This window comes from Pelophylax lessonae (genome assembly GCF_965119305.1).
Source record: "Pelophylax lessonae genome assembly, chromosome: 6".
Taxonomy (NCBI): Eukaryota; Metazoa; Chordata; class Amphibia; order Anura; family Ranidae; genus Pelophylax; species Pelophylax lessonae.
The window spans coordinates 274,572,594-274,586,392 of NC_138773.1; the positions used below are offsets into that span (position 1 = coordinate 274,572,594).

Below are 13,799 nucleotides of genomic sequence, written 5' to 3' on the forward strand. Positions count from 1 at the left end.
TATAAATAGGATACAGATCATTCATACATAGGGAGGAGGTGTGATTGCTGACACATCTGGGATTGGATACAATGTAACAAAACCACAATAATAATAATAATAATAATAGTTATTATTATTAAGGAACCTCTGGGGGGGGGGGGGGGTGTAGCCATGAGCTGTCAGTGGTTGGACCTCAGTCCCTGTACATTATAGTAATAGTAGTGGGGTGACAGATCAGCCCTCCATACACACAGATCAGTAGATTTTCAGGTGACAGCTCATCCATTGTGATCGGATACAATGTAACAATAATAAGAGAAATAGATCAGAGAGCAGAGCAGTGATCGGATACAATGTAACAATAAAATGAGAAATAGATCAGAGATCACAGAGAGCAGAGATCGGATACAATGTAACAATAATAGAAGAATTAAATCAGAGATCTCCTGTGATCCGCACACAGAGCAGAGCAGTGATCGGATACAATGTAGTCTTCCATGGCCCGGCCGGCTCCTGTGTCCTCCCCCCGGCCGGCTCCTGTGTCCTCCCCCCGGCCGGCTCCTGTGTCCTCCCCCCCGGCCGGCTCCTGTGTCCTCCCCCCCGGCCGGCTCTCACACTTTCCCCCCACACACTCTCACACACTATAGGAAGGCTCCACTCGGAGTGAGAACCCGACTCGCTTCCCACCTTAAACCCAGCTCGCTGCTGTGACGTCACATCGGAAATTTACCAAAAGCCAGAACGGGCCAACTGCACGGAGTGAGCGGGCCGGGGCGCTCTGTGATTGGACGGTGGGGTTGCTGACGTCGGCTGACGCTAGCCGCATGTAGTGTGATAGCAGTGGAATAGTCAGCCCACATAAACAAAGGCACATTGGAGAGGAGCTCAGAGCTCTGCAACTATTACCAGGGACTTGTCTCCGCACCGGGATGTACCGATCACCTCTCACTGCCTAGAGGAGCCTCTCCGCTCTGCACCGCCGGTAAGTGTCCACACCGAGCACACCGTCACCTACTACTGCACCTCACTACACCCATTCACTGGAAAACTACACCCGGAGTATTGGGGAGTCATACATACCACGTACCTGGGGGACCTTAATACACCCCATAGTACATAGACACCCCATAGTACATAGACACCCCAATACACCCCATAGTACATAGACACCCCAATACTCCCTATAGTACATAGACACCCCATATTATATAGACACCCCAATACACCCCATAGTACATAGACACCCCAATACACCCCATAGTACATAGACACCCCAATACTCCCTATAGTACATAGACACCCCATATTATATAGACACTCCAATACACCCCATAGTACATAGACACCCCAATACACCCCATAGTACATAGACACCCCAATACTCCCTATAGTACATAGACACCCCATATTATATAGACACTCCAATACACCCCATAGTACATAGACACCCCAATACACCCCATAGTACATAGACACCCCATATTACATAGACACCCCAATACACCCTATAGTACATACACACCCCAATACTCCCTGTAGTACATAGACACCCCAATACTCCCTATAGTACATATACACCCCATATTACATAGATACCCAATTTTACATAGACACCCAATATTACATAGACACCCAATACACCCTATAGTACATAGACACCCAATACACCCTATAGTACATAAACACCCAATATTACATAGACACCTCACAACACCCTATAGTACATAGACACCCAATATTACATAGACACCCAATACACTCTATAGTACATAGATACCCCATAGTACATACACCCAATATTACAAAGACACCCCAATACACCCTATAGTACATAGACACCCTATAGTACATAGACACCCCAAATACTCCCTATAGTACACAGACACCCCAATACTCCCTATAGTACACAGACACCCCAATACACCACATAGTACATAGACACCCAATACACCCTATAGTACATAGACACCCCAATACACCCCATAGTACATAGACACCCCAATACACCCTATAGTACATAGACACCCCAATATACACCATAGTACATAGACTCCCCAATACACCCTATAGCACATAGACACCCCAATACACCCTATAGTACATACACACCCCATAGTATATAGACACCCCAATACTCCATATAGTACATAGACTCCCCAATACACCCTATAGCACATAGACACCCCAATACACCCCATAATACATAGATTCCCCAATACACCCCAGAGTCCATAGATTCCACAATACACGTAAACTCAAAGCCTTTTCAATATAGTACATATACTTCCCAATACACCCCAATAGCACATAGACACCCTAATATACCCATAGTACATAGACACCCCATGCACCCCACAGTATATAGACACCCCAATAGTACATAAACTCCCTAATACACCCCAATAGTACATAGACTTCCCAGTGGTCCACATATTACATAGACTCCCCATACACCCCATAATACACTGACTGATTGGAAATGTCACTACCATGAGCAGATGGGACAAGCCTGGCAGTGCTCTGATCACCTACAGATCACATACCTGGGGGGCCTGGAGCTGCTGGGTGTATGGAGGAAAGTTGTTGGTGATATGATGGATCATAGAGAGTGAAAGCACATGTGTCATCTGCTGAGAGATACTTCTACAGATGTGTGATAGGGATAAATTCCATCTATTTATGTATATGTGGTGGGTATATATATATATATATATATATATATATATATATATAGTATCTTTTTCTCTCGGATAGTTTTATTTAACTATCTATCCAATACGTCACCGATCTTTTTTTTCCTTTTTTATTTCTATTTTTATTACTTGCCCTCTCCTTGGTAATATTTGTCTTATATTATCTATTTATCTTTCTATCTATATATCTCTTCTTCACGCTCTCCTTATGTATGTATGTATGTATGTATGTATCTACAAACATGAGTATTCAATACACCTTGCTGTCCATGCCTGTCACCCTTGCATTTGGTTTTTGGGTTACCTAAGCTGACCCCAGATGCTGCCCATGTGACTTGTCCTAATACCCACTATGCCCATACTAATACTATATATAATATATATAATACTAATGCCAATACAGCTTGCCCTGTAGTGTTCTTGCCCCGGCTGGCTGGCACAGGGGGTTGATTTTCCGCTCTCCTGGTTACCATACACGGGGCAGAGAGCTGAACGAGGTGATGCGAACCAATTAATATGGAAGTGAGCTTGCCTTGTCTGGATACAATGTAACACACTAATAAGCAATATTGCATGAAGCCCCTGGTGTCATGTAATCCTCAGAGGCTGCTCCTGTGGATGCTGGCAGAGGTGTCACCCAGTTTAATAAGCATTAGATGGATGATAAATAAAGTGCGCTGCTGTCTAGGTTGGTGACATAGCTGTGAGTGTCATGTGGACAGGGGGCTTGGCTTGTACTTTTATTCACCAGTGTGGGATTTCATCTATTTAATGAGATAAAAGTGATGTGAAATAGTTTGTGAGCCTGGCTTGTCCCTGGGCCTATGGATGTGGATGCTGTAGGTTGCTGTCACAATGGAGGTGCCTGTCATTGATTACTCGGGCACACTTACATCAAGTGAACACCCACTATGAGCATCTAATGACTCAACCGTCTGCTGTGTTTACAGTCATTTACAATATCCAGGGAAAGGGTTTTCTCCCCTGACTCACCCCTATACATGATATTAATAGATGGACTTGTTTCTTTTTTCAACCAGACTATGTAACTATGTAATACTTTGTTTATTTCTATCCTGGAATTGAAAGCCCCTTACTACCTGTCATTTATCATTGACGCCCATTAACGTCTCCTTTCTGCCTACAGGAACCTATGCTGACCCCCTGGGTGCCCCTCCACTGACCCGTTTACATTTTGGAGATTTGTCCCGACAAGAACTACAACACTGTCCTCCTTTACTTTCATCGAAAACGCCCGCAGCCCGGCTGAAGGTTTGTTGCTTTTTATTTTTGGAAAGCATTGGTGGTGGTGGGGGTGTTGGTGGGGATATAGGGGGGGGGGGGGGGTATATGATTTGGGGTACTGAGTGCCAAGACAACCTATGTTATGGGGCCACCTATAAGCAAAAACTGGCATCTCTTGATCTCCTGATGTTGCCATAGTTTTGTAAAGAGAGAACTGTAGAGTTGGGATTACATGGGCGTTTGGCCAGCGTTTAGAAGGCGTTTAGGAAGGTTTGTCAGCGTTGCAGGTTGTGATAAACATTGGGTCTCCAGCAGTTGTAAGACCACAAGCTGAGACTATATATATATATATATATATATATATATATATATATATATATATATATAGACTATATATAGACTATATATATATATATATACCCACAGCACTCATGAAAGGTTATTTTTTTGGGGTGGGGGGGGGGGGCATATTGTATATTTTTTTGGGAGGGGGTGGCAGGGATAAAACAATGGTCCAAATAAAAGGGGAAGAAGTATGCAGTTGAACAGCTTGGGTATCTATTTAATTGTCTCATTTACAGCCATGCCCTGTGTTCAGGCTCAGTATGGGTCGTCGCCACAAGGAGCCAGCCCAGCTTCCCAGAGCTACAATTACCACTCATCAGGAGAATACAGCTCCGATTTCTTAACTCCAGAGTTTGTCAAGTTTAGCATGGACCTGACCAACACTGAAATCACTGCCACCACTTCTCTCCCCAGCTTTAGTACCTTTATGGATAACTACAACTCCAGCTACGACGTCAAGCCACCTTGCTTGTACCAAATGCCAGTGCCTGGGCAACAGTCCTCAATAAAAGTGGAAGATATTCAGATGCACGGCTACCAACAGCACAGCCACCTGGCACCTCAATCAGAGGAGATGATGGCACATTCAGGCTCCGTCTACTACAAGCCTTCTTCACCCCCAACCTCCAATACCCCAGGCTTCCCAGTCCAGCACAGTTCAATGTGGGATGATCCTGGGAGCCTCCACAGCTTCCACCAGAACTATGTGGCCACCAGCCACATGATAGACCAGAGGAAAGGTCCTGTGTCCAGACTGTCCTTGTTCTCTTTCAAGCAGTCCCCTCCTGGGACCCCAGTGTCTAGTTGTCAAATGAGGTTTGATGGCCACCACATCTCTATGAACGCCGAGACTTCGGGTGCCCACCATGTGGTGGATGGACAGACTTTTGCAGTCCCCAACCCCATCAGGAAACAGGCGGCCATGGGCTTCCCTGGACTTCAACTTGGCCATGCCTCCCAGCTCATAGATAGCCAGATCCCTTCACCTCCTTCCAGGGGGTCTCCATCTAATGAGGGTCTCTGTGCTGTATGTGGAGACAATGCTGCTTGCCAACACTATGGAGTTCGCACGTGTGAAGGGTGCAAAGGGTTCTTCAAGGTGAGTTAAAGGCTTAACATGACACCATTCCAGGTCATTGTCACATAGAGGTGAACATTCCATGGGAAATGCTTGCAGAGCAGAAAGTGTATCATTAGTCATATCAACACATACTAAGCTGCATTTAGCACATTGATACATTGTTAACAAGGACAATAAAACAGAAGCAGGATGTAAAGAAACTTCATTGATACTTGGCAACATACATACACACCTTGACTGATTATTGACAATAGCACGATCTATAAGAACCAACTCTTGCTATAGAACGTTGATACATTGTAAACTTGACACTCTATAAACTACCTTTGTAATATTGATACATTGTTATCAGGAACAAGAAAACAGCAACACAATGCAAAGAAACTTTTATGATATTGGATTACATTACATACATATGGTAATAGATTATTAACAGTAAATGGCATTATCCACAAGAACTCATTCCGCATATAGAACCTCAACACCTTGTGGACTTGACATGATATTCTAAATGTACCGCTTATGTAAAGTTAATACATTGTTAGAGGTATATACATAGAGGTGAACATTCCATGGGAAATGCTTGCAGAGCAGAAAGTGTATCATTAGTCATATCAACACATACTAAGCTGCATTTAGCACATTGATACATTGTTAACAGGAACAGTAAAATAGCAGCACGATGTAAATAAACTCCATTGATACTCAAATACATGACATACATACGTTACTAGATTATTAACAATGTATAGCACGATCCATAAGAATCTATTTTGCCTATAGGACGTTGATACATTGTGAACTTGACATGATATTATATAGGCACCTTGGTAAAGTTGATACATTGTGAACAGGAAAGGAAAAGCAAACAAGAACACAATTTAAATCGATTCACTTGATACATTACAAACGGTGTTACTTTAATAACTATAAAAGTAATCAACTGTACATATAGAAGAGCACTCTAAAACATCTGTTATTAGAGTGTTGATACATTGTTAACTATTGATACAATGATACGGTTTATTGAACAGTTAATAGTACAATTCAAAGCAAGTCATTTGATACATTGATATATATATAATTAAGTCGATACATTATTAGATGTAATAATCATACCAGGTAATTCTGAAACACCTGACTTAGGAACGTTGATACATTGTTAATAGATAATCAGCTCGTTTTACAACATTGATACTTTATTTAGTTTAATATATTTACATATATGTGTGTGTGTGTGTATATGGTATTTAGTTTCATAGCATCCTAAAACACCTGATCCATGGTTACAGGAAGGGTCCTTAGCATTTTCATGAGACCACCTTATAAATGCTCTATAGAACTGATACTTTGTTACACTGCTCTCAGCAGCACATCCTAATGAGGCTTATTCTAAAACCTTCACATTCCCTGTCATATTTCTTCTTGGAAGACAAATGTCACCTGAATAGCATTCCAATGCAAATGCCTTTGGATACATTGTTACATTACTAGCAACATAATGATACACAATAAGGAAGAGGCTTAATACTGTTTGTAAATCTTTTCCTGTTACTAGATGACATCATAATGTTGACGCAATGACTGCCAAAGTGTTTTATTATCAGCACATGCTAAGCAATAAACAATGCAAACCTTGTACACTTTTTACACGAATGCATTTAGATGGGATTTCAGATATTTTTATATCACTTTGTCAAAGCTTTGGGTTATAGTAATCATTGATAGGAGATGTCTTCTAGTCAATATGTTATAATACTGCTACTAAAATACTACTCCTATTATTATTACTATAATAATAATAATAATAATAATAATAATTCATCTTCTAAATTATTACAACACAATTCAGTGCTGAGCATAATGAGGGCAATGAGTGTCATTTTAATTGGTCACATTTTTGTCCCTAAGAAATTAATAATAGATGCAAGATGTGGAAGCAAAGCCTTAACACTTTAATAATCCTTGTGCCTGATAACACAAGCCAGTGATGACATATATTGTGAACAATTAAATCGTGCCTGAACCCCTTCCAGCAGATCTTGCTGCTTTTCTTTTTTTTTTTGCTCTGCTTGTGTTTGGGTGAACACAGATCTGTTTTGCATGTGCTCCCAGCAGCCATCCCCCTTTTCAGATTTAAATTGCTTAGGACAGAGAACCGTGTCTGAACTAACCAAGTGGAACAGAATTCCCTATGGTGGAATTAAGTGATCTCTTTATTCCAGCGTCCTGATTGAATAATCTTATCATTTGAAATAGAGCCCTCTCTGAGGGATGTAAATAATATGAATGCTCACGGAATTGTATTTACTGATCTCTGCTCCTTGTCTTGCATGGCATAGGAGAAGCAGCTAAGAGCTGCCATGACGCCAGCGGTGCTAACGCTCAGTTTTCTGCCTGTTAAATGCCCCCATGTGCACACACTGACCCCCCACACACACACAGAAGGGGCACCCCGGCAATCACACGAATTACTCCTATTGCTGGTGATGAGGATGAAGCCGGTGTACTCATCGCACATTCTTCTTTCTCTTTTATTTTTCAGCGCACTGTCCAGAAAAATGCCAAATATGTTTGTTTAGCCAATAAAAACTGCCCGGTGGACAAAAGGCGGAGGAATAGATGTCAGTACTGCCGCTTCCAGAAGTGCCTAGTTGTTGGCATGGTCAAAGAAGGTACATCATTTATATGTAGTGCCCGCGCCGGTCTATGTGGGTGCTATGAGTTTGTGTGAATGCAGATTCATGTACTAAACTTCGCACTTTGTATGCAATTTCTGCCTCTCTGTAGCTCTGCTTCTATGGGGGCATTGCTATTGATGTACTCAACAAAGGGCTGTGCTTATAGTAGTGGAAATTATGAGCACAGACTATAGACAGACAGACAGACAGACAGATAGATAGATAGATAGATAGATAGATAGATAGATAGATAGATAGATAGATAGATAGATAGATAGATAGATAGATAGATAGATAGATAGATAGATAGATAGATAGATAGATAGATAGATAGATAGATAGATAGATATATAGATACTGACAGTAGTAGGGATAGGTTAATAAATAAACCAATTAGACTGAATTTACACAAGGATAAGTATCTTTATTTTCAACCATGTGACTGTAATGTTAAAATTGAATTTACTCATCAGAAAATACCTGTTACTTTTATTTAAAAAAATAAATAAATAAATAAGAGTCTCCATATAGATAGATAGATAGATAGATAGATAGATAGATAGATAGATAGATAGATAGATAGATAGATAGATAGATAGATAGATAGATAGATAGATAGATAGATAGGTAGGTAGATAGGTAGGTAGATAGATATCGAGGCAGACAGACAGACAGACAGCAGAAGAACATATACTTTTACTTAGATGCATACAGATAGATAGGCAGACAGGCAGACGGATACAGATAAATAGACAGACAGACAGACAGACAGACAGATAGACAGATAGACAGATAGACAGATGGATATATAGATATTTTACATAGGCACAAAGATACTTTTTTTGTACAACAGAGAAAGAAAGAAAGAAAGAAAGAAAGAAAGAAAGAAAGAAAGAAAGAAAGAAAGAAAGAAAGAAAGAAAGAAAGAAAGAAAGAGAGAGAGACGCTTTTACATAGACAGATAGAACGATAGCGAAACAGACAGATAGGCAGACAGACAGACAGACAGAAGAGCATATACTTTTACTTAGATACATACAGATAGATAGACAGACAGGCAGACAGAGATAGATAGATAGATAGATAGATAGATAGATAGATAGATAGATAGATAGATAGATAGATAGATAGATAGATAGATAGATAGATAGATAGATAGATAGATAGATTTCTATAGATAAATAATAGATGGGGGTAGTGGAAATGTTTGGACTGTATTGCAGTAGAAGAATATTTGTTGTGTGTGTGGGCAGCAGGGATGGCATCGGGCAGATGTTGGTGCCAGGAAATGTACTATATGCGCCAGTTGTGCTGCCTATGGTGTATTGTTGGTGGTGCTGTGAAGGGTGCCTTTGTGATGAGGCAGAGGGCACGGCGTGCCAAGGAATGTGAGTGGGCACCGACTCCTAAGCCCTTCCATCACACTCTCCTCTCTTCTCTGGCAGTGGTCCGCACAGACAGTTTGAAAGGTCGAAGGGGTCGCTTGCCATCCAAGCCCAAGAGCCCTCAGGAGCCGTCTCCCCCGAGCCCCCCGGTGAGTTTGATCAGTGCCCTAGTGAGAGCCCACGTCGATTCCAATCCGGCAGTCAGCAGCCTGGACTATTCCAGGGTAAGTGGGCTGTACATAGCAGCCTTTTTAGGGAACCCTTACATTTACCCCTTCTGTCTGCACCCCTTAAAGTGACCATGGGACTTTAAATAGAAGCCTCTGCTGTTTATTTTACACTTGGTGACACCACGTCTGACTTTATACACTCACCATATGTCAGGCCAATTATCATATACAACCAACCTTAACTTTAGCATATTGGTCTGTACAGATGTCTGCCTCCTATGAGCTCTGCAGGACGCACAGCGACTAAAAAGTTATATGGACAAACGTCAGAAGTCATATTTGAGCTTCAATCAGCAGGGACCACATCGTTGGCCACAATGACTTTTATTTCATTTTACAAATACACCTTTTACATTCTAGGTTATTTAGTAAAATATCAGACACTTTGCCTTTAGGAACTTTAGGATGAAAGCGGGATCTACAGAGGTAGCTCAGCCCAAAAACTGATTGCAGATCTCGTAGTTCCTGAGATTGGGAGCCATGGCTTCTTTGCAGTAATATTTACATGTATTGGGAAGAAAAATATTCTCCTGGCTGCAGGAATTTATAGAGAAATGTTCACATTTTTCTAAGGTGGCTTTTAATTTTTTCAATATTTTCATGGAGTTTAATTGTTCTTTAAGACCTGGAGATACTCCTACAGATGTGTGATAGGTATCTATCTATCTATCTATCTATCTATCTATCTATCTATCTATCTATCTATCTATCTATCTATCTATCTATCTATCTATCTATCTATCTATCTATCTATCTATCTATTTATCTGTCCATCAATGTCTATCTATCTATCTATCTATCTATCTATCTATCTATCTATCTATCTATCTATCTATCTATCTATCTATCTATCTATCTATCTGTCTGTCTGTCTGTCTGTCTGTCTGTCTGTCTGTCTGTCTGTCTGTCTGTCTGTCTATCTATCTATCCATCCATCCATCCATCCATCCATCCATCCATCCATCCATCTATCTATCTATCTAGATATATTGATAATGTGAAACTTGCACTTGGACCTAACTGTCCTCTGTGCCGCCATCTTTAGACCTTTTTTGGACTTGTGGTCCGTAAATACTAATGGTGGCCATACATGTTTCTATAAATTAACAATTTATTTTGTGATTGTTCTTCCTTAATAGGAATAATTGATCTATAGTCCCCAATCAATCTTTGGCCACACGCAGCGGGGTTTGATTTCAATCAATAGTTGGAAGATACAATCGCATGTTATTGGCCGCATTTTGTATCCTTTATCGGCCGCAGTTTTTACCATGCAATAATCTGATTGATCGAAATACAATCAAAATCATGACCAAAGCATCTGGATGCTGTCTATGGATGCAACATGATCGATCATATTTTCATGATAGCTGATCGACTTAGTTCGATCAAATCCGATTGATGGAAAGGGCAGTTATTGCGATTGGATTGTATGACAATTTGATAATTTTAATCGAATCCCACATCAATCAGATAATAAAATCAAAGATTGTATGGCCACCATTCGCTATAGAATCTAAGCTGATGAAGGTTTGTAGTGCGGCCGGAACGTTGGTCAATGTCCTTGTGATTGATTGCACATGTTTCCCGACACATGTTTCCCGACACTCTCCACATCTCTAGCAGCAGCTCCTAAACTCAGGTCACACATCTTGTCACCATCCATGGTTAAATTAGCAGCTCTGGCTTCTTGTCCCTTGCTGGTCACAGAACTGAATTGTTCTTTACTTTAGCAATTACGCCTTATGTAATGGGGATGCTCATTAATTTTTATCCTTTGTATTTTTTTTTTTATCTTTTTCAGTTTCAAGCAAATCCAGACTTCCAGCTGAATGGAGATGACACTCAACATATACAGCAGTTTTATGATTTGCTGACCGGTTCTATGGAGATCATCAGAGGTTGGGCTGAGAAGATCCCAGGCTTCTCTGAGCTCCACAAACAGGACCAGGACCTTCTCTTTGAGTCGGCTTTCCTGGAACTCTTCGTCCTGCGGTTAGCATACAGGTAATTACCGAATTAGGTTTTAATTGTTATATAAGCAACCCTCTTTTCAAGGTCAATTGATTTGCATTTTATTGGCTCTGTGGTAATTAGGAGCCTTTTAATCGCCCATTTATTATTCGGATACTAATTAGTTTTTGTCTTTTTTTTTCTGATTTTTTTTTTTTAATTAACTCCAGATCTAACCCAGCTGAGGGCAAACTCATCTTCTGTAATGGGGCAGTGCTGCACAGGTTACAGTGCGTCCGGGGCTTTGGCGAATGGATTGACGCCATTGTGGAATTTTCCTCCAATTTACAGAGCATGAACATTGACATTTCAGCCTTTTCCTGCATTGCTGCTTTGGCCATGGTCACAGGTGAGAATTCTTCTTTGCAAACATTTTCTTCTACCTTTTTTTTCTTGCAAACAGGGCTTTCATGTTCTTGAGACACATTAAAGTGCGACAATTTAATTATTTTTTCCCTTTTGCTCCCTCAGAGAGACACGGGCTCAAGGAACCCAAGAGGGTGGAGGAACTCCAGAACAAAATCATCAACTGCCTCAAGGACCACGTGACTTTTAACAATGGGGGCTTGAATCGCCCCAACTACCTTTCCAAACTTTTGGGGAAACTGCCTGAGCTCCGCACACTTTGCACACAGGGTCTCCAACGCATTTTCTACCTAAAACTAGAGGACTTGGTACCACCCCCTGCCATCATTGACAAACTTTTTTTGGACACGCTACCTTTTTAAAAGACAAGAAAAAAAACAGACATTTCAATGGACAATCTACAAATAACTTCAGACTAAAAGGACTCTACCTGTGAAAAAAAATATATATATGCAGTTTGGGTGCCAAATTGCCAACAGTGAACTTATGGTACATGCGCCAGTGTCCAAGCAACTAGCACTGCAGGATCCATAGAAAAAGAAAAACGGACTCAACCTGCTGCCCTCATCACGTGACATCATTCCTAAGGTCCACTCTTTTGAACACATCTCTTAATTTCTTGCTAAGTGCATCAAAGAATGACCTCAGTCTATAGTATTAAGGTGACCAATCGCATTGCCCATCTCTAAAGACTTAAAATATATGATTTTTTTTTTATTTTATTATTTTTGTTTTTGTTAAAGAAAACTGTAATATATTGTGAAAAAAAAGAAAAAAACAGTTCAGTGGATGGCATGAAGGATACAAACGTAAAAAAAAACAGGCTTGTACATGTATAAAATACAATTTAGCTATTTTTAATCATTTTGTGCCTATTTATGAATAAATATTAAACCGATTCTACAAGCTGTGTTTGCAAAAAAAAAAAAATATAAATATGAATAAAAAAAATAATAATGCATAAAAGCATGTTTATACAGTACTAGATCGGTAAACCTTATAGGCAATTGCTTCTTCAGTGATGTCTATATTATATAAATAGTATACAGACACTATGTAGTCTGCTAGATTTTATAAAGATTGGTAGTTATTCGAGCGTCAAAAAATAAAAAAACATTTTCTCAACTGTAAAATATGTAGGCACAAGTATTACAGAAATACCAAGACACAGGACACAGCATTGTTTGGAAGTGTCCAACATTCCTTGTTTGTAAGTGTTGTATGTACTGTTGATGTTAATACAAAAATTTATACAGTATCTTCCTTTTTTTTTTTTTTTTTTTTTTTTGTTGTCTAAAGACTAAAAATTGAAAACTTGCATGCAACAGCTTTTTAACGTTTTCCAAGGGTATCCTACAAAAAGCCCAGCGGAAATTAATGAGCACTTTGATTTTTTATTTTTTATTGTCTCCAAAAAAAATGTCAGTTAATATATTATTTCATTGTTTGGAAGTAAAATTTGTAATACTGCCATCATCACCTCTGGTATGTTTGTTTTTACAGTCTTCTTCTTTTTCATTGTGGAACATTTGGAGCATTTGCAGCGTTTTGTTATGTTTTGAAAGTGTTTGTACTGTAGGATAACGGTTCGAAGAAGGATTTTAGAAAAGGAAAGACAGTTAAAAAATCTTTGAGCTTTTCAGATCAGGGTGGTAAAGGAATTCAGATATTTGTATTTATTTATTACATATATATAATTGTATTTACAGCCTGTCGGTTTTAGACCTGTGAGTTATCTAGTTGCACTATGATGAGCAATATCAAAAAAGATGAAATTA

General features: G+C 39.9%; 1 protein-coding gene across 4 annotated transcripts; it reads left to right on the forward strand.

Moving 5' to 3' along the window:
• The first annotated feature begins 851 nt into the window (after nt 1–851).
• On the forward strand, nt 852–13,498 carry NR4A2 (nuclear receptor subfamily 4 group A member 2). 4 transcript variants are annotated; one of them, XM_082261914.1, is made up of 8 exons: nt 852–964; nt 3,823–3,947; nt 4,519–5,364; nt 7,892–8,021; nt 9,473–9,636; nt 11,447–11,649; nt 11,826–12,004; nt 12,127–13,498. In XM_082261914.1, exons 3-8 carry the CDS (start codon nt 4,633–4,635, stop codon nt 12,381–12,383), a joined length of 1,665 nt encoding a protein of 554 aa, XP_082118040.1. In that variant the 5' UTR covers nt 852–964; nt 3,823–3,947; nt 4,519–4,632; the 3' UTR covers nt 12,384–13,498. The 4 variants fall into 4 exon arrangements, with proteins under 4 accessions (XP_082118040.1, XP_082118037.1, XP_082118038.1 ...); XM_082261911.1 differs by lacking the exon at nt 852–964 and having other exon boundaries at nt 3,822–3,947; nt 4,502–5,364; XM_082261912.1 differs by lacking the exon at nt 852–964 and having other exon boundaries at nt 3,822–3,947; nt 4,502–5,364; nt 9,473–9,561.
• The last annotated feature ends 301 nt before the right edge of the window (nt 13,499–13,799 follow it).

Excerpts from the sequence above, each read along its gene's own strand:
- NR4A2 (XM_082261911.1), top strand. The coding sequence starts at position 4,504 with ATGCCCTGTGTTCAGGCTCAGTATGGGTCGTCGCCACAAGGAGCCAGC. Across the intron at positions 11,650-11,825 it reads GTCCTGCGGTTAGCATACAG|ATCTAACCCAGCTGAGGGCA; the intron begins GTAATTACCGAA and ends AATTAACTCCAG. Across the intron at positions 12,005-12,126 it reads TGCTTTGGCCATGGTCACAG|AGAGACACGGGCTCAAGGAA; the intron begins GTGAGAATTCTT and ends TTGCTCCCTCAG.